Source organism: Coccinella septempunctata, chromosome 7, assembly GCF_907165205.1.
Source record: "Coccinella septempunctata chromosome 7, icCocSept1.1, whole genome shotgun sequence".
In the NCBI taxonomy this organism is placed as follows: domain Eukaryota; kingdom Metazoa; phylum Arthropoda; class Insecta; order Coleoptera; family Coccinellidae; genus Coccinella; species Coccinella septempunctata.
In genome coordinates, this window is record NC_058195.1 from 32,084,569 (window position 1) to 32,105,322 (window position 20,754).

The window sequence follows — 20,754 nt, forward strand, 5'->3', positions numbered from 1 at the left end:
ATTGGATAGATTGATAAATAAGAGGCTTCAACATTGGCTGGAGCAAAATGACGGACTCGACATGAGACAATATGGCTTCAGAGAGGGGAGATCGACAATAGACGCCATAGATAAATTAATGGAGGATATAAAAAACAATAAAAGACAAGGCAAGCACCAGTTGTTGGTCGCATTAGATCTAAAAAATGCTTTCAACAGTGCCTGGATACCGTACATACAAGAGGAACTCGAGAATGCAAGGGTTCCAGAGGCATTGAGAGTAATATGCGAAGATTTCCTGAAAGAAAGGACTATAACAAGTGGTCCTATAACGACAAACATGACCAAAGGATGTCCGCAAGGATCCAGTCTTGGGCCAACATTATGGCTGTTGGTGATGCAAGGCTGGTTCCGAATGATAAATAAATGCACCAAAAGATGGATAAGAGATGAAGCCAAAAGAAAAAATACAGAGCCACAATTTATCGATCAGTTAGCAACTTTCTTGGCATTTGCCGACGACAAATTTATTGTGATAACGGGAAGATCTGCAAGGGAAATAGAAAGAAAATGGAAATGTATATGGGAAACATGTAAGGAATGGCAAAATCACAGTGGAGTCATATACAATAATGATAAAACTGAGACTATGTTTATACCTTCCAAAGGTAATATAAGGCCCCCCACAATAAAAATTGATGGCAACACAGTGCAGAGTGAAGAGAAAATAAGATACTTAGGCCTCTTGATTGACAAGAATATGACATATTTACCCCATCTCAAAGAAACAAGAAAAAAATAAACGAGATGACACTTAAAATATCAAGAATGATTCGTAGAAATTACGGACATGATAGAGAACTGATGAAAACAATAAGTGAAAGAGTCATGAAACCGGCGTTTATGTACGCATCAGAAATATGGGGCGAAAAAGCAGAAAATAAACACCAACAGAGACACATAAACGCAGCACAGAGGCCACTACTGCTACAAATAAATAGGACATACTCAACTACGCCAACGCTAGCACTGCAAAGTATGGCAGGGACACCACCTTGGTGGTTGGAGGCAAAAGTATACAATAAGAACTGCCAATCAAATAAGCTAAAAATACAAGAGGCCAGAGCCAGAATGATAAACAGGAGCCATCCGACTCAAAGACACCAAGATGCCCTACCCAGAGCTAGGACAGAGTCTAAAGAAAGGAGAAAGTCAAACCAGCAATGTATAATGAATGAATGGCAGATAATATGGAACAGGGGTGAAACAGGTAGAGATATGTATGAACACTGTATGGAGATAGGAAATGATAGGCTCGATCTAAATTTCAAAGCAGCACAGCTGATGACAAATCATGGGAATATGTTAGCCTACCTAAATAGATTTAGATTGAAGGATACAAACCAGTGACGGCTCGTGCCCATAAGGTGTGGGTCGGCCAGACCCAGGATATACAGGGGAATATCCTGGAATGAAATAAATATCTATTTTTTCAACAAATAACTGGAAATTAAAACGCGGATTCCCACCATAATCTTCATTTTTTTAAAATTAAATATTGATATATTTTTTGTCAATTAAGTTTCTAAAGATAAGTTGGATGGGGTTGCAGCTAACGGGTGGAAGAAAAATATTCAATTTTATTTCCCAAAAATAAGTGCAATCAGAACTCAATTGACATGTTTTTCAGCATCTTGATGTTAAGTTACTGGTTGAGAAACTATTAATTGATAGAAGAAGAAGGTAATTGAAAAGCAATTGGTGGGTTTCAGCGTCTTCATTTTGAGTGGTTGATATTAATATTGAGAAACATTAATTTTATTCCATACTTATGCCCCATCCTGTAGATATAGTCTGATTTTCTTTATACAACCGAAGTGTTTGAAAGTTTCGTTTTCAATGCGACATATAGGCTTGTTTTTGGAGAAAGAATGTACCACACTTCTTTGTTTTTGCCAAGCTTTTGAATAATAGATTTATTCTTCTTCGGGGTATTTCTGTAAATACCAATAAGATTATTACAACCCAAAACATCAACGTCAATACGAATCAAAATTTCAAGCTCACTGAAACACATCTACAATTTTGATTTTGAGTGATAATGTACTAATTTTTCCTTTCTTTATTTCACCATTCTTCCTTCTACTGTCACAAGATCTTGTGACAGGAAACGAAAAGTTTGTTTCGATTTGCTACTACTCCAATTATTCAACAATTCAAGAAATTTAGAATCCACTCAGATCGAATCGAAGAAAAAAGAAAACTGATAAATACGTGCACCCCTTTCTCTTATTCTACGACACTGACCAAATTCAATTCATAATATGGAAACAGCGATGCGGATGCGATTCTTATATCCCCACTCCGAGGGTCGGCCGGCCGATGCCCGATCTTACGCGTATTCAAGAAGCTTCGAAATCACCGCGCCCTTATACATTCTTTAGGAATTACGAATTTTGGAATTTTTATGGTCGAAAAATCACTCAACTACTCTTGGACAGTACGAATACCCTTTTACAAAAATTAACTATTCATTTAATAATAAAAAAATCTAACTATAATTAGGGATATATTATATTTTCATTGACTAAACTACTTTTAAACGGTACGAATACGCTCTTTTCTAAAATAGACATAATATTTAATGATTAACTATTCATTTGATAATATAATATCTTGGAATAGTCAATGGGGAAATCTAGAAATATGAAAACTAAACGCCCAAACCATAGCAAGGTAGGCCCAACTGGTGCTGGCCGACCGTGTATGTATCTAGCAGCGACGTAATACGATATATTGTACAGTTCAACTTGGTGATAACTGCGCGCGACGTAGGTGCTGCATAGTACCATAACTTGAAGCGTTTCGCTAGGCTTGTACGGTTGGCCGAGCTAGCGTGTTTAGCGTTAGGAAAGAGAACTTCGAAATAAACTAATTCAAGGCGACTGGGGCGTCATGTTCATCGAAATAAGTTGTAATACGTTATACTAGGGAATTAATTGAGATTTGAAAATCAAAATTGATCATTTCTAATGAGTTTTGAAGAAAAAAATAATTTTATTCATTTTCTATTTCTCGATTATTTTTGGGTATGCCCGGCCGACCCTGCATACCCTGACGAGCCGTCATTGATACAAACGGAGAATGTCCATGCGGAGAGGGCCGTGAAGATGCCCATCACATAATGTTCAACTGCAGACTGAGCCAGAGAAGAGAAACAAGGCAAATGATCATAAACTAATACAAAGATCTGAAATTGACACTGAGAGTGGAGAAGAGAGCAAATAAGCATCATGTAGAAAAAATCAACCCATGGGCAAGCGAAGTAATGCCAGACAGCGACGAGCTGTAGGAATAGACTGAAGTAGGACAAAATAATGGGTAACAGTTGCAGCACAGGACTGCTACCCAAAAAACTGACGTGGAACTACCCTATCCCTCGAATGAGGGCAACGGGCGATCACGGCAGAGATAGATCTGCGCTAGCCATACGGCGACGGTGACCCTTCAAACGTTTCATCGCGAGATGATAACAAGGGGAGCATGGGAGAGAGGAGCCCCACCAAGACAAGAGTCCCGTCTTGGTGCCTCTCAATTGAGGTTGGACTCGTGCGGGTATGTGGGTTTGCCGGATAGGCAATAAATCAATAAACAGGAAGATCCTTAAGGAAGTGGACAGGAAAATCAGAACTGCGGTCAAGAAAATCCTACACCTGCCCCAACATATTATTGACTCGGCAATATACTCCCCAGCAAAAATGGGAGGTCTAGGAATCTTTTCATTTGCCAAGAAAATCCCAATAATCATAAAGAACCGATGGCAGTCAGTCTCCAGAATCTGTGCAGACTTCAGATACCTTCTAGATGAAGCCAAGGATTGGACCAACAGAGTCAATAAAATGATCAAGCCTGATGCGACAACAAAAGAACAGGTGCATCGCAAAAATGGCGTAAACTTCGATAAGTCCTACTATGGAGGCGGCGAGATTAGAAGTCACTCAATTTAGGCGATGTTAATACTAGCGATTAAACGGCGAGATGAGAATTCACTCAATATAGGCGATGTGAATAACCGCGGATAAATGGTTGTAGTGGATTTCACTCACTTAATATAGAAGATCTAAATACGAGCGGGTAAACGGCGAGAATAGAATTTACCTACTATATATGGACAATGTTAATATCAGCGGTTTAACGACGAGATTAGAAGTCACTCAATATAGGCGATGTAAATACCCACGGATGAACGGTGGGAGCAGAATTCACTCACTCAATATAGAAGACGTACATACGCGCGGGTAAACGGCGTGAGTAGAATTTGCTCACTTAATAGAGAAGATGTGATTTCGCGAGGGTAAACGTTGGGAGTAGAATTCACTCACTGTATATAGACGATGTAAATACCCACGGATGAACGGTGGGAGTAGAATTCATTCACTTATTATAGAAGATGTACATACGCACGGGTAAACGGCGTGAGTAGAATTCACTAACTCAATATAGACGATGTTAATACTAGCGGTTAAACGGCGAGATGAGAATTCACTCAATATAGGCGATGTGAATACCCGCGGATAAACGGTTGGAGTAGATTTAACTCACTTAATATAGAAATTCTAAATACGCGCGGGTAAACGGCGTGAGTACAATTCGCTCACTTAATATTAAAGATGTGAATACGCGCGGGTAAACGGCGAGAATAGAATTCACTTACTGTATATGGACGAGTATGGTATATTCACCTCAAGGGCTGCACATCTTCGGATGTTCAGTACGGGGATCGCCAAACCCGAGGTTCCCGAGGACCTGATGGCTCGCCACCTTATACATACCGTCCTGACCTAGACATGTCTTAGGGTGGATGGGGAGGCTGGCTTAACCGCCTGGCTCAAAGAGGAGAAAACCTCTATAACAAACCTCATTCCCTAAGGTGTAGACAAGTTCCGAGAGGGGTGCCATCGCATGGTGATGGCATAGCTGGGGAGCAACCCGGTTCCGGACTTTTCTAACCACTGGGCACCTGGCGCACCCAGTGGGAGAGATAGCCTTCCTATGGTATGGGCGCTCTGCCCTGCCATTTGGTGACATATATTTCGTACCTCTCTCGTGGGACTTATAATGGATTCAAAACAAACAAAAAAACAAAAAGAAAAAATTGAAGAAACAGAGAAAGATCATTTGGGAATAAGAGAGGAAACACAAGAAGAAAAATGGGAGCGATTGGAAAGGGAGGCAATCGCAACTGGGCAAATACCTAGACGCCAATCTATTGCCAGATCACCAGAGGAAAAGAAACGAAAAACTTCATGCTCAGGTTCAATAGGAGTGTCCACAGACGAGGACCTCGACAGAACAATAATAGAACGGGCAGATGAAGATAGGCGGGAACAAATAAGAGAAAAGAAAAGAAGGAATGAAAGCATGGTGACTGAAGACAAAAGTATGAAAGAAGACACGAGAAACAAAGATATGAAAAGTAGTGACATGATAACATAATTCATTGAAATTAAGGATACGATAATAAAGGCAACGACAAGATACTCAGGTTCAAAAATTCAGTTCCATAGAGAAGAACAAATGACTGTACAAAAGCAATTAGATGCATTAACGAACATCATGATATATATATATATATATATATATATATATATATATATATATATATATATATATATATATATATATATATATATATATATATATATATATATATATATATATATATCATGATGTTCGTTAATGCATCTAATTGCTTTTGTACAGTCATTTGTTCTTCTCTATGGAACTGAATTTTTGAACCTGAGTATCTTGTCGTTGCCTTTATTATCGTATCCTTAATTTCATATATATATATATATATATATATATATATATATATATATATATATATATATATATATATATATATATATATATATATATATATATATATATATATATATATATATATATATATATATATCATGATGTTCGTTACGATAATAAAGGCAACGACAAGATACTCAGGTTCAAAAATTCAGTTCCATAGAGAAGAACAAATGACTGTACAAAAGCAATTAGATGCATTAACGAACATCATGATATATATATATATATATATATATATATATATATATATATATATATATATATATATATATATATATATATATATATATATATATATATATATATATATATATATATATATATATATATATATATATATATCATGATGTTCGTTAATGCATCTAATTGCTTTTGTACAGTCATTTGTTCTTCTCTATGGAATTGAATTTTTGAACCTGAGTATCTTGTCGTTGCCTTTATTATCGTATCCTTAATTTCAATGAATTATGTTATCATGTCACTACTTTTCATATCTTTGTTTCTCGTGTCTTCTTTCATACTTTTGTCTTCAGTCACCATGCTTTCATTCCTTCTTTTCTTTTCTCTTATTTGTTCCCGCCTATCTTCATCTGCCCGTTCTATTATTGTTCTGTCGAGGTCCTCGTCTGTGGACACTCCTATTGAACCTGAGCATGAAGTTTTTCGTTTCTTTTCCTCTGGTGATCTGGCAATAGATTGGCGTCTAGGTATTTGCCCAGTTGCGATTGCCTCCCTTTCCAATCGCTCCCATTTTTCTTCTTGTGTTTCCTCTCTTATTCCCAAATGATCTTTCTCTGTTTCTTCAATTTTTTCTTTTTGTTTTTTTGTTTGTTTTGAATCCATTATAAGTCCCACGAGAGAGGTACGAAATATATGTCACCAAATGGCAGGGCAGAGCGCCCATACCATAGGAAGGCTATCTCTCCCACTGGGTGCGCCAGGTGCCCAGTGGTTAGAAAAGTCCGGAACCGGGTTGCTCCCCAGCTATGCCATCACCATGCGATGGCACCCCTCTCGGCACTTGTCTACACCTTAGGGAATGAGGTTTGTTATAGAGGTTTTCTCCTCTTTGAGCCAGGCGGTTAAGCCAGCCTCCCCATCCACCCTAAGACATGTCTAGGTCAGGACGGTATGTATAAGGTGGCGAGCCATCAGGTCCTCGGGAACCTCGGGTTTGGCGATCCCCGTACTGAACATCCGAAGATGTGCAGCCCTTGAGGTGAATATACCATACTCGTCCATATACAGTAAGTGAATTCTATTCTCGCCGTTTACCCGCGCGTATTCACATCTTTAATATTAAGTGAACGAATTGTACTCACGCCGTTTACCCGCGCGTATTTAGAATTTCTATATTAAGTGAGTTAAATCTACTCCAACCGTTTATCCGCGGGTATTCACATCGCCTATATTGAGTGAATTCTCATCTCGCCGTTTAACCGCTAGTATTAACATCGTCTATATTGAGTTAGTGAATTCTACTCACGCCGTTTACCCGTGCGTATGTACATCTTCTATAATAAGTGAATGAATTCTACTCCCACCGTTCATCCGTGGGTATTTACATCGTCTATATACAGTGAGTGAATTCTACTCCCAACGTTTACCCTCGCGAAATCACATCTTCTCTATTAAGTGAGCAAATTCTACTCACGCCGTTTACCCGCGCGTATGTACGTCTTCTATATTGAGTGAGTGAATTCTGCTCCCACCGTTCATCCGTGGGTATTTACATCGCCTATATTGAGTGACTTCTAATCTCGTCGTTAAACCGCTGATATTAACATTGTCCATATATAGTAGGTAAATTCTATTCTCGCCGTTTACCCGCTCGTATTTAGATCTTCTATATTAAGTGAGTGAAATCCACTACAACCATTTATCCGCGGTTATTCACATCGCCTATATTGAGTGAATTCTCATCTCGCCGTTTAATCGCTAGTATTAACATCGCCTAAATTGAGTGACTTCTAATCTCGCCGCCTCCATAGTAGGACTTATCGAAGTTTACGCCATTTTTGCGATGCACCTGTTCTTTTGTTGGCGCATCAGGCTTGATCATTTTATTGACTCTGTTGGTCCAATCCTTGGCTTCATCTAGAAGGTATCTGAAGTCTGCACAGATTCTGGAGACTGACTGCCATCGGTTCTTTATGATTATTGGGATTTTCTTGGCAAATGAAAAGATTCCTAGACCTCCCATTTTTGCTGGGGAGTATATTGCCGAGTCAATAATATGTTGGGGCAGGTGTAGGATTTTCTTGACCGCAGTTCTGATTTTCCTGTCCACTTCCTTAAGGATCTTCCTGTTTATTGATTTATTGCCTATCCGGCAAACCCACATACCCGCACGAGTCCAACCTCAATTGAGAGGCACCAAGACGGGACTCTTGTCTTGGTGGGGCTCCTCTCTCCCATGCTCCCCTTGTTATCATCTCGCGATGAAACGTTTGAAGGGTCACCGTCGCCGTATGGCTAGCGCAGATCTATCTCTGCCGTGATCGCCCGTTGCCCTCATTCGAGGGATAGGGTAGTTCCACGTCAGTTTTTTGGGTAGCAGTCCTGTGCTGCAACTGTTACCCATTATTTTGTCCTACTTCAGTCTATTCCTACAGCTCGTCGCTGTCTGGCATTACTTCGCTTGCCCATGGGTTGATTTTTTCTACATGATGCTTATTTGCTCTCTTCTCCACTCTCAGTGTCAATTTCAGATCTTTGTATTAGTTTATGATCATTTGCCTTGTTTCTCTTCTCTGGCTCAGTCTGCAGTTGAACATTATGTGATGGGCATCTTCACGGCCCTCTCCGAATGAAAGCATGGTGACTGAAGACAAAAGTATGAAAGAAGACACGAGAAACAAAGATATGAAAAGTAGTGACATGATAACATAATTCATTGAAATTAAGGATACGATAATAAAGGCAACGACAAGATACTCAGGTTCAAAAATTCAATTCCATAGAGAAGAACAAATGACTGTACAAAAGCAATTAGATGCATTAACGAACATCAATATATATATATATATATATATATATATATATATATATATATATATTCTTTTGATATAGAGCATTACAATCTTGAACACCAAACAATAATTATAGCATGTGTATGAGATACAGTTTTAGCAGAGGTTAGCGTAACGGGGTACCATACAAATTGGTGTATGATACAAGAGCTTAGGGAAAAACCTCAGTAAAAAAACCCTTTCTCCCCGTGAGTGTAGTGGATTGTAATTGTTCACGAAATAAGCTGAAATATTCCATATTGAAGGGCATCTCGCACTGCAAAAATTGATTCTTTCTCCAACAAAAAGGAAAATCCAGAAGGTCTCCTCCAAGATACCAGAAACTTTTATCTGAAATAAAGAGAAAACAAAAGCAGAAAAACGTAAAATAATAAAATTAGATTCAATATGTCAGATTGACCTAAAATTGACAACCCAATTCAAAAAAGATTCGGAAACTGCATGTATAGCTCTAAAACCATCCTGAAATTTATAAATTGGACAATGATTAACTAGATGATTTATGGTTTCTTCTGGTTCCCCGCATTCACAACTAGGGCTTTCAACTGAATTCCACCTGAAAAGCATGCTATTGCAACGTCCGTGACCTGTTCTTATACGATTCAGAATACACCATATTTTCCTGGGAAGATCAAAACCAGGAACTCTATTCGAAGGATCAGTTACTAATTCATGATTAAGATGGCGTACGAGTTGGGGAAAAAAGATGGAATGGAAAAGCAGATACAAATGCTGACAAAGAAACTCGAAACACAAGAGGAGGAAATAAAAACACTATAGGAAAAACGGGATAAACAAAAGAGTGAAAATAACGACACTGATATAGTTCAAAAGTATGGACAACGTAGACATACTATTGACAACACACAGATATCAGACATAGAAACGGTATACCAAGCAGACAGTGAAAAACAAACGGAAACAGAAACAGATGGAGAATGGAACACAGCAACAATATACAAGAATCGAAAAAAGTCTTATGCACATATGACAAGAAAACAGACACAAAAAGAGGGGTGGAAAACACCAGAAAAAAAGGTAACAAATCAAACCATGGTTAGCAATAAGGACGTCACAGATCACAAAGAGGTTATAAAACAACTAAAACATGCTACACAAAGCATATGGAAGGAAAACAAAATAAAAAACATCATTCTTTTAAGGGATAGAAAAGTAATATTACAGTGCACAGAAGCACAGATAAAGAACAGTTGGGAAGGATAAACGAGGTACTCAAAGATATCGATAAAATTGAAATAAAAAACAGAAACGAGAAAAAGCCAACGATTATGTTAACCGGAATAACAAAAGGGTACACAGATGAAGAGCTTATAGCTCAAATATGGAACGAAAACGAAGAATTAAAAACAGAATATCAAGAAACATTTTTACAAAAAACAAAGGTACTGGCAAGAAGAACATGCAGGAACATATATAAAGAAAACATAACAATACAAACGGATACAAGAATGGCGAAATATCTACTTGAAAGAGGAAAAGTAAATATGGACATGGTCAGAATAAGGGTGGAGAAGGTTGTGAGCGTTGCATTGTGCTTCAACTGTCATAAATATGGACACGTAGCAAAACACTGCACAGACAGACCGATATGCCACAAGTGCGGAGGTGAACACGAGGGAAGAAGATGTTCTCTAGATATATTGTACTGTCCAAACTGCAGGACGAATAATATAAATAAAGAACAGAGAAAACATACAGCAAGGGACAAGAACTGTCCTGTCTATATCAAAAAGGAAGAACAAGCAAGGCGGACAATCGACTACGGTCAGTTTTCGACAAAATGGGGTTCACAGTACTGCAAATAAATTTAGACAGAGGACGGGAAGCAACGCTGCTAATGATGAAAAAACTAATAGACAAAAACATTGATATCGCAATAATACAAGAACCGTACTGCCGATATATTGAAAATGATTTTTATGACGTTCACATTTACGATACATAAACAAAAGTGCAAATACTAACAAAAACGAACCTAAACAATGTAACAACAAGATAAGACATAACAAACAAGAACTTGGTTACGATTGAATCAACCACAAATAAATTGGACAGCAACAACAGAATATTAATAACATCAATATACGATGAACCAGGAGGAAGGGATAACAGAAGACTAACAGAATTGACACAGCTGATGGGAACACAATCAGCTAAACAAATCATAGCCGGGGACCTGAATGCGCACTACATTGCATGGGGGGGGGGGGAAACAGACACAAGAGGGGAGAAACTATTAGAATTGACAATGGCAAACGGCTACGAGATAAAAAACGACGAATCACAGGGGCCGACATTTATAGGACCAAGGGGACAAAGTTATATAGACGTAACAATGTCGAAAGGGGTCGAAATAAAGAACTGGAAGATACTGGAAGACGAAACATTGAGTCTTCACAAATATATTGAATTTGAAATTCAGACATTAAGAAACCAACAACTACACATGTGATTTCGAGAACACTGACTGGAACAGACCCAGGGAAGAACTTAGAAGAGAAGTTCATAACGAAGAATGGACGAAAGACAATATCGAGGAATTAGAACATAGAGCAGAAAAATTGCAGAAGATATGTACAACTATATGTGGGCGATATTTGAGAAGGAAAGAAGTCTGGGAGGGATCTGATTGGTGGACGAACAAATTACAGAAATTGAGACAAGCATTAAGACAACAAAGAAGGCTTGCCGAGTGTGACCTAGAAGAGGAAACAGGACTACAAAAATGGAATAAATACAAACAAATGAAAAACGAGTATAAGAGAGAGATAAGAAGAACAAAGATAGAACACACACAGAAGATGATAGAGGGTATAAGCGAAAATGACCCATAGGATAAACTATGGAAGTACTTCAATAAAAGAACATCGAACACTAAAACAAACATCATGAAAGAAGATGGAACATACACCCAAGACGAAACAGAGAAAAATAAATAAGTATTTATTTTTCAACATTAAGTAATGTAGAAATATTTTCCACAAGACCTTGAAGAACAAGTCTCAGACGAAATGAAAGACATAAGACAAATGAAACATCAGTACAACGAAACTTTGGAGCCAGAAGTAGACAGAGATGAACTAAGAAAGACAATTACGAGTTTGAAAAAGGGGAAATGCACAGGACTAGACAGAATACCAAATGAAGCTGTGAAACACATCCACGAGGTTACGGAAGAAATACTCGTGAATTTGTATAATAAGTGCCTGATATGTGGACGGTTCCCCAAAGTTTGGAAGGAAGCAAAAGTGGCGTGGATCCCAAAAACGACGGCACGCTGAGACCAATAAATCTTTTGCCTCTCTTCGGAAAAATATTAGACAAAATGATAAACGGAAGACTACAAATTTGGCTCGAGACGCACAATGGACTCGACCACAGGCAATATGGGTTCAGAAAGGGGCTCTCTACAACAGACGCCATGGACATGCTATTGGGACATATACAAAGAAATACAAACGAGCACAAACATCAGCTTTTGGTAGCTCTGGATCTGCGTAACGCCTTCAACAACGCATGGACACCGTATGTTAAAATGGAGCTTGAAAGAGCTAAAGTCCCAAAAAGGCTGAGAAGGTTATGCGAGGACTTCTTAACAGAACGAATGATCTCATGTGGACAAACGAAACGGTCAATGACTAAGGGGTGCCCTCAGGGATCAAGCCTAGGACCGACATTGTGGCTACTAGTGATGCAAGGCTGGTGCAGGATAATGGACATGATGAACAATAAATGGAAAAAAGACGAAGCAAAAAGACGCGATATAAATGAAATCTTCGTGGACATACTCGCGGACCTTTTAGCTTATGCAGATGATGAGTTCATCGTAATACAGGGCAGCTCAGCTAGGGAAATTGAAAGGAAATGGGCATATATCTGTGAAGAATGCACTTGCTGGACACGGGAAAGCAGCGTCACATACAACTCAGAAAAGACAGAAACACTGTTTATGTTCCACAGACATAATATGAGACCACCGACAATAAAAATAGATGGGCAAACAATACAACACAAAGAAACAATCAAATACCTAGGATTGACATTAGATCGTGAATTGACATTTCTGGAACATATTAAAGACACAAAATTGATAAAATTCCGATGGAACTCATGGGAAAAATAAGAAGAAGCATGGAAACAGCAAAGAAATAACAAAGCAAATTGTGAATTGCGTTATGAAACCAGCCTTCCTATACGCGTCGGAAATATGGGGAGCAAAAGCGGAAAACTCGCACCAAAAAGACAAATAGACGCAACACAAAGACCATAACTGATGCTCATTAACAGAACATACGCCACAACAATAACAGCAGCATTACAAACACTGGCAGGGACACCACCTTGGTGGATGGAAGCCTAGCACAGACATAAGTATTGGATGGAAAACAAAGATGAGATACAACAGAAAAGACGTAATGAGAGAACTAACATATCTCTGAATTTCTCACACAAACAGAGAAGGAAGAGACAGTACGAAGAAATGATAGAAGAGTGGCAAAATGTGTGGGTAAATGAAGGCACTACTTCATAGTAGTTGTACTCAGGTGGGTTTGGACAGAATTGACTTGACTTTCAAGGCGGCACAACTGTTGACGGGACATGGAAATATGGAAGCTTACTTGCGCAGATTTGGGCTGAAAGATACAGATGGCAGGTGCACGTGTGATATGGGAGAGGCTCAGCTCAGATGGGACCGGAAAATAAATGAAAGACAGGTGGGCAAAATTAATGAATGGGCAGAATACGCGATACAGGACACAGATATAAGGGAACAGTCGACAGCGGAGGAGGAGGTTTAAGAAGAGACACGAGAAGAAAGAAATACTTTTTATAAGGACATAATAATGGGTAACAGTTGCAGCACAGGACTGCTACCTAAAAAAACTGTCGTGGATCTACCCTATCCCTCAAAAGAGGGCAACGGGCGATTACGACAGAGAAAGATCTGTGCTAGCCATACGACGACGGTGACCCTTCAAACGTTTCATCGCGAGATGATAAGAAGGGGAGCATGGGAGAGAGGAGCCCCACCAAGACAAGAGTCCCGTCTTGGTGCCTCTCAATTGAGGTTGGACTCGTGCGGGTATGTGGTTGCTGGATGGGCAACGCTAATGCCGAGAGGCGGGAAGCAGTAGAAGTAGATGTCTCTCGAACAACAAGAGGCAGACCCACAGACAGAGCATGTAGAGCAGGATGTAATCTGCTAGAAACAAATAACCACGTCATCCAGGTCTGTAAAAGAACACAAGGCATCCGCATAAGAAGGCATAAAACGGTTGCCAACTACGTTTCTCGAAGTCTTATCAACAAGGGCTACCAAGTTGAATGCGAGCCATCATTCGCAACATCAGAGGGCAATAAAAAACCAGACATAATAGCTCCTCTGGATAATACCAGCTTTATACTTGATGCACAAGTCGTGAGTGAACAGAGCGACTTAGAACGGCTAAACTCAAATAAGATCAACTATTACGAGCACAGCACCTAGTCAAATCGAAATATGGGTCGGATTTGGTACTCACCTACGCCATAACACTTAAGTGGAGAGGCGTATGGTCGAAACAATCAGCTGAAGACCTTCTAAGCCTAGGTTTCATTAAGAGAAGAGATCTTCCCGTGGTGTCCTCCAGGGTCCTTGTCGGGTCCGTAGCTGCCTGGAATACTTTTACTAAGTCAACATCCATGTATAGCGGCAGATGTGGTGCAAGACGGCGGCAAGGAATTGGGTGAAAAAGTGTATGGTGCGAGACACGGATGGGCTTGGCGACGACCGGAATGGAATGGAAATGATATGGACTATGGGATGGAGCGGAGTTTGTGAATTTGATGCATTGTTTATTTTGTCATATCTAACCTTTGTATTAGGGATTACTCAGTTATTCAATTCATTAAATTAATTCTTATTTTAATGTATTGTAGTTAGGTTTTCGGGCATATTATTATTTAGCTGCCTGGTACTTATTACCAGGCATACTGTTATTCATGATGTATTCGTACGATAATAAATAATTGAAAGCCGATGTTAATACCAGCGGTTAAATGGCGAGATTTGAATCCACTCAATACAGGCGATGTAAATACGCGAGGGTGAACGGCGTGAGTTGAATTCCCTCACATGTAAATACGCGAGGGTAAATGGCGTGAGTAGAATTCACTCACTTAATATAGAAGATGTGAATACGCGCGGGTAAACTGCGAGAGTAGAATTCGCATGACAAGAAACGACCTATTAAGAATACCCGCTGTCCGTCTTGAGCTGTTATACAACATCCTGCTATATACTCAGCATGTCCCCGACTGCTTGAAGAAATCAAGAACTGCCCTGATCCCAAAGAATTCAGGCGTCCCTAAAAAGGTAGATGGATGGAGACCCATCACCATATCATCCATACTACTTCGAACACTCAACCGTTTGATGGCGGAGCGACTTAAAGTTATCCCGCTCAATGAAAACCAAAGAGGATTTTCTGAGATTGACGGGTGTTTCGCTACTAATCTCACCGTCCACACCATTATGAAGAGGAAACGCATGTCAGGCAGGAGCGTGGTATTGTTAACCCTTGACCTCAGAAAGGCCTTCGATACTGTCTCACATCACTCTGTGAAGAGGGCTCTGCAGAGACTCAGAGTCGACGAAAAAACGATCAGCTGATGGCTGACACGGTTGAAAGTGCGCGAAGGCTCCTCAAGTGTGCCTGTGAATTTTTCGAGAGGAGGGGACTCTCCCTAAACCCAACTAAGTGCGAATCAATGACACTGCGCACCCTTCCCTCAAAGAAAAAATTATTTGTCGTCACCACCTCCCTATTCTACATCAGTGGTAAACCTATTAAACCGGTTGGAGTGGAGGACACGTTTAAATATCCTGGCCAGAGGTTCTCCAATACCGGAGCAGTGCAGTGCAGTCCGGATCAGCTAGGCAGAATTATGAGGGCGCCGCTAAATCCCCAGCAGAAGCTTAGTATCGTCAAGACCTACCTCATTCCAAAGTATATATACGCGATGCAAAGCCCCTCTATCAATAAGAAGATCTTGCGTGAAGTAGACCGAAGAATTAGAATGGCAATACACATCATCGACTCTGCAATATACTCGCCAGCTAAGATGGGAGGTCTTGGTATGTTCTCCTTCGCTGAAAAAATCGCAGTCATAATCAAAAACAGATGGCTGTCGGTGTCTAGAAAATCTACTGATTTCAAATACCTGTTAGACGAAGCCAGGGATTGGACCGCCAGGATTAACAAGATGATCAAGCCCGATGCGATGACCAAGAAACAGATTGATAGGAAGAATGGGACCACCTTCGATCAATCATACTCTAGGGGAGGCACACTACAATTTCGAAATGACTCTGCCTCCAACTATGTCATAGATAGACCCCCAAGTATTGGTCCGGACAAGATTATATCAAGACCATACACCTTCGGACTAACAGTCTTCCAACTAGGGCGTTACCCTATAACCCCCCTGAAGAAAGGATGTGCAGGACCGGATGTGGCCGCTTCGAGAGTTTGTCGCATATCCTCCAGAGATGTTCGATCGTTAATGGTGCAAGAATGCAACGGCATAACCACGCTGCCACCAGAATAAAAACCGCGGCACTAAAGAAAGGATGGTGCGTTGAATGGGAGCCCAACATTAGGAACACCCGTGGGGTCCTCAACAAACCTCAACAACGAGCAACCTTAATTCAGAGCTGCCCTCAAGACGAGATACCCAGAGAGAACTATCAGCATCCTTCCCTTCGTTATTGGAGCCCGGGGTATGTGGTGTCGCCAGAGCACTGAAGCTTTGGAGGAGCTGGGTGTGAACAACGTCAATCTTAGGAGAGAGTTGGTGCAGACCACTATGCGTGGGAGTTGGTACATCCACAGAGACTTCATGAGGAGGGTGTGGAGTTAATATTGTTCGTTGTTAAGTGCCGACAGTGCGCGGGTTTTGTCCCTCTGTGCTACCTCTGGCAAATAACGCAGAGGCAACATCTCCCTTGCTGTGCGCAGGGTGCGTGAAGCTGTGTTCGTTTTCGCCTGGCTTTCGTGTTTCTTTTGTTCTTTGTGTTTCTTATGTTTCTAATTGTTATTGTGATTTGATAAAGTTAGTCTAATTTTTCTATTATAACTAGCTGACCCGGCAAACGTTGTTTTGCCATATAAATAATTTCCTTTTGTATGTTGTATTATGTATGTATCATAAAAAAATAGAAATTAAAAATTTTGTCTGAAAAATGAAAAAAAATTTAGGGGTGGTCTACCCCTAACATTTAGGGGGATGAAAAATAGATGTTGGCCGATTCTCATAGATACCGGATAAGCACAAAAAATTTCATCAAAATCGGTCAAGCCGTATATTAGATGATCATAATGGGCTGAGCAGGGCGGCCCCTATGTACTTTTATATGGCCCAGCAAGCTGTACCTTTTTGAATAAAGAGAGTTTTATAGACGATGTTAATACCAGCGGTTAAACGTCGAGATTATAATTCACTCAATATAGGTGATGTAAATTCGCCAGGGTAAACGGTGAGAGTAGAATTCACTCACTTAATATAGACGATGTTAATATAAGCGCGTAAACGGCGATATTAGAATTCACTGAATATAGACAATGTAAATACCCGCAGATAAACGGTGGGATTAGAATTGACTCAATATAGGCGATGTGAATACCCGCGGATAAACGGTGGGAGAAGACATTCACTCACTTAATATAGAAGATGTAAATACGCGCGGGTAAACGACTTGAGTAGAATTCACTAACTCAATATAGACGATGTTAAAACCAGCGGTTAAACGGCAAGATTAGAATTCACTCAATATAGGCAATGTGAATACCCGCGGATAAACGGTGGGAGTAGATTTCACTCACTTAATATAGAAGATGTAAATACGCGCGGGTAAACGACTTGAGTAGAATTCACTAACTCAATATAGACGATGTTAAAACCAGCGGTTAAACGGCAAGATTAGAATTCACTCAATATAGGCAATGTGAATACCCGCGGATAAACGGTGGGAGTAGATTTCACTCACTTAATATAGAAGATGTAAATACGCGCGGGTAAACGACTTGAGTAGAATTCACTAACTCAATATAGACGATGTTAAAACCAGCGGTTAAACGGCAAGATTAGAATTCACTCAATATAGGCAATGTGAATACCCGCGGATAAACGGTGGGAGTAGATTTCACTCACTTAATATAGAAGATGTAAATACGCGCGGGTAAACGACTTGAGTAGAATTCACTAACTCAATATAGACGATGTTAAAACCAGCGGTTAAACGGCAAGATTAGAATTCACTCAATATAGGCAATGTGAATACCCGCGGATAAACGGTGGGAGTAGATTTCACTCACTTAATATAGAAGATGTACATACGCGCCGGTAAACAGTGGGAGTAGAATTCTTTCACTTAAAGGCGCGTATACATCTGAGCAAAATAGCCGAATGAGCACGCCGCACCGAATGAGCGTTTATGCGGACAATTTTTCTTTCCGACGCACGAACAACATGAGCATGTGTTCGGAGCCGCTCCAACCGATGTGCCAGTTCAGTGCTTACGAACATAAACGATGGAAACTTAGAAAAAAGGAATCATTCTATGTATTCTATGTTCTAAGGATTGAAAACTTGGGTTGTGCTGGTGCCTCTTTCATAATTCTGTTGTTGCTGTTGTTGCTAAAGAAGAAGAGACGACGGCGTACTGGATGGTCTTCAAAATTATATCTACAAAGAAGTCGAGACCGTAGCCTCAACAGTACATTTTTATTGCACGACATTCAAAGTGAGGGCGGCAAAATTGGGCGGATTTCATACTATTTTATTAAATTCAAACACGTTTCTTGCGAGAAATCCCTATTTGAATGTGTGCGTTCGGTTCGAGGAAAAGATGTCAACTAAACCCGTCCACACTGAGCACGAATTTTCTTTGATGGACCGACAAATTGCGGATCGGATCCGAGCAACATGAGCGTGTTCGGTGCGGTGTTTTTTGCCCGTCCACATCTGAATGCTCATTCGGCGCGACGTGCTCATTCGGCTGTTTTGCTCAGATGTGTACGCGGCTTAATATAGACGATGTAAATACCAGCGATTGAACGACGAGATTAGAATTCACTCAATATAGGCGATGTAAATACGCGCTGGTAAACGGCGTCAGTCGTGTTTCGGCAACCGAGCTGGTAACATCCCAGGTAGATCGCTCCGAGTGAAAACTAGTGTGATGTGCCTTCCTAAGTTCATAAAGTGAAGTTGAGTTCTTTCGACAGTGGATTTCAATCAACTCAAAAGACAGTGACTTTAGTGAATAGTGCTTTATCCTGAAAAGGATTTCGCGAAAATGGCCAGTGCTGCGAGTGCCAGTGCGAAAAGCAGGAGAACCTCTACGGCTTCGAGATCCGAGGAAAGTGTCGCGACCGGGTACGCCAGTTAAATTTACTGAGAGCGACGAGGAAGATCCGCGAAAGATAGTGGACGTTTGCACCCAAAATCTGACGTTGATTCGGGACTTTTTGATCTCGTGTAAAGAAAGCGTCGGTAAAAACAAAACTGCCTTATGGCAGTGGACTTACTCCAACGAGGCCTACAGTTCCTCCTAACTGCACCTTCCGCCAATTCCGCAAGTTCTATTGACGCAGAACGAATTACTGAACTAGTGAAATCCGCGCTAGCTGAAAATCGGGGTAGTGATCCGGGCATTTCCGCGCCAACGCCGACACCGGCACCGTCGTTCAGTGAAGTGGCCTCAAGGAATGTGAAATCGACCGCCAAAATAGTGCGTCCGACGGCAACGCAGAAAAAGCACAAAGTAATTATAAAACCCACCGCCGAGTGTACCGGAATAAATTGTGCAGAGGACACTAAAAAATTGCTTATGTCCAAAAAACCGCAGGATTTTAATGTCCGCGTCGATCGAATCATAAACATGCGCGAAAATTCCATCCTGTTGGAATCCACTACCCCTCTGTTTTAAAACTGGCTGACTCCGCGTTACTAAAATCTTTAAATCTCAAGGCCAGTCCCGTCAACAAAAACTGGCCTCGAATGCAAATACTAGATGTTCCGGAATCCAAGACCGCGGAAGAACTCGCGAGAGACCTGGACATAAAACCACTTCCCGAATCAGTGCCCGAGGATTTTGTCGGGAAGATGTTTAAATATGGCCGGAAACAGGGGAACTCAACAACTTCCTGGATCGTGGAATTGCACCCAGCGGCGAGGAGTCACTTCGCAAAAGTAGGGAAAATCTTCACGGCCTGGAGATCACACGGCATTCGCGACTTCCTCCTAGTTTTCCGCTACTTCCAATGCCAACGGTTCGGGCACATATCAAAATACTGCAAATCCACCAAACAGTGTGGATACTGCGCCTCAACGGAACATGAGAACCGGGATTGTGATGTTCGCGATAATCCCGCTAAACATAAGTGCGCGAATTGTGTTCGTGGTGGCGCGAAAGAGGTGAATCATCACACTGCCCAGGATTGCTGCCCGATCTACAAACATAGGCTGCAGGACTTGATAGACTCAACCACATATGAATATGATGAATAAAATCAAAATTATTCAGGTTAATCTCCAAAATTCTAGAACTGGAACAAGTGAACTCGTCGCGAAACTTCTCAATGATGATTTCACCCTTGCCTTAATTCAAGAGCCACACACAGTGAGTCATGGCGGTGTATACAAAATCCCGGGCCTGCAGGGTCTGAAATCTTCAACAAACAATAGCAAGAAATTCTCCGCCGCAATTCTATACAATAGGGACAGAATAGATGTTATGGAAATACCCCAACTTTCAACAGAATTTATTTCTGTAATTTCAACGGAGATAAATAAAGAAAGGGTATTCTTT

The 20,754-nt window shown here is 40.6% G+C and overlaps 4 protein-coding genes across 4 annotated transcripts; 3 read left to right on the forward strand and 1 right to left on the reverse strand.

Annotated features, from left to right (window-relative positions):
• The first annotated feature begins 807 nt into the window (after nucleotides 1-807).
• LOC123317829 lies at nucleotides 808-1,389 on the forward strand. The gene has a single exon (XM_044904441.1). The coding sequence runs from the start codon at nucleotides 808-810 to the stop codon at nucleotides 1,387-1,389; it is 582 nt and encodes a 193-aa protein (XP_044760376.1).
• A 3,708-nt stretch (nucleotides 1,390-5,097) lies between these two features.
• On the forward strand, nucleotides 5,098-5,475 carry LOC123317830 (protein FAM133B-like). The gene has a single exon (XM_044904442.1). It carries the CDS (start codon nucleotides 5,098-5,100, stop codon nucleotides 5,473-5,475), a length of 378 nt encoding a protein of 125 aa, XP_044760377.1.
• An 837-nt stretch (nucleotides 5,476-6,312) lies between these two features.
• LOC123317831 (protein FAM133B-like) lies at nucleotides 6,313-6,690 on the reverse strand. The gene has a single exon (XM_044904443.1). The coding sequence runs from the start codon at nucleotides 6,688-6,690 to the stop codon at nucleotides 6,313-6,315; it is 378 nt and encodes a 125-aa protein (XP_044760378.1).
• Nucleotides 6,691-19,943: 13,253 nt separating this feature from the next.
• Nucleotides 19,944-20,453, forward strand: LOC123317832. The gene has a single exon (XM_044904444.1). The coding sequence runs from the start codon at nucleotides 19,944-19,946 to the stop codon at nucleotides 20,451-20,453; it is 510 nt and encodes a 169-aa protein (XP_044760379.1).
• The last annotated feature ends 301 nt before the right edge of the window (nucleotides 20,454-20,754 follow it).

Excerpts from the sequence above, each read along its gene's own strand:
- LOC123317829 (XM_044904441.1), top strand. The coding sequence starts at position 808 with ATGATTCGTAGAAATTACGGACATGATAGAGAACTGATGAAAACAATA.
- LOC123317830 (XM_044904442.1), top strand. The coding sequence starts at position 5,098 with ATGGATTCAAAACAAACAAAAAAACAAAAAGAAAAAATTGAAGAAACA.
- LOC123317831 (XM_044904443.1), bottom strand. The coding sequence starts at position 6,690 with ATGGATTCAAAACAAACAAAAAAACAAAAAGAAAAAATTGAAGAAACA.
- LOC123317832 (XM_044904444.1), top strand. The coding sequence starts at position 19,944 with ATGCAAATACTAGATGTTCCGGAATCCAAGACCGCGGAAGAACTCGCG.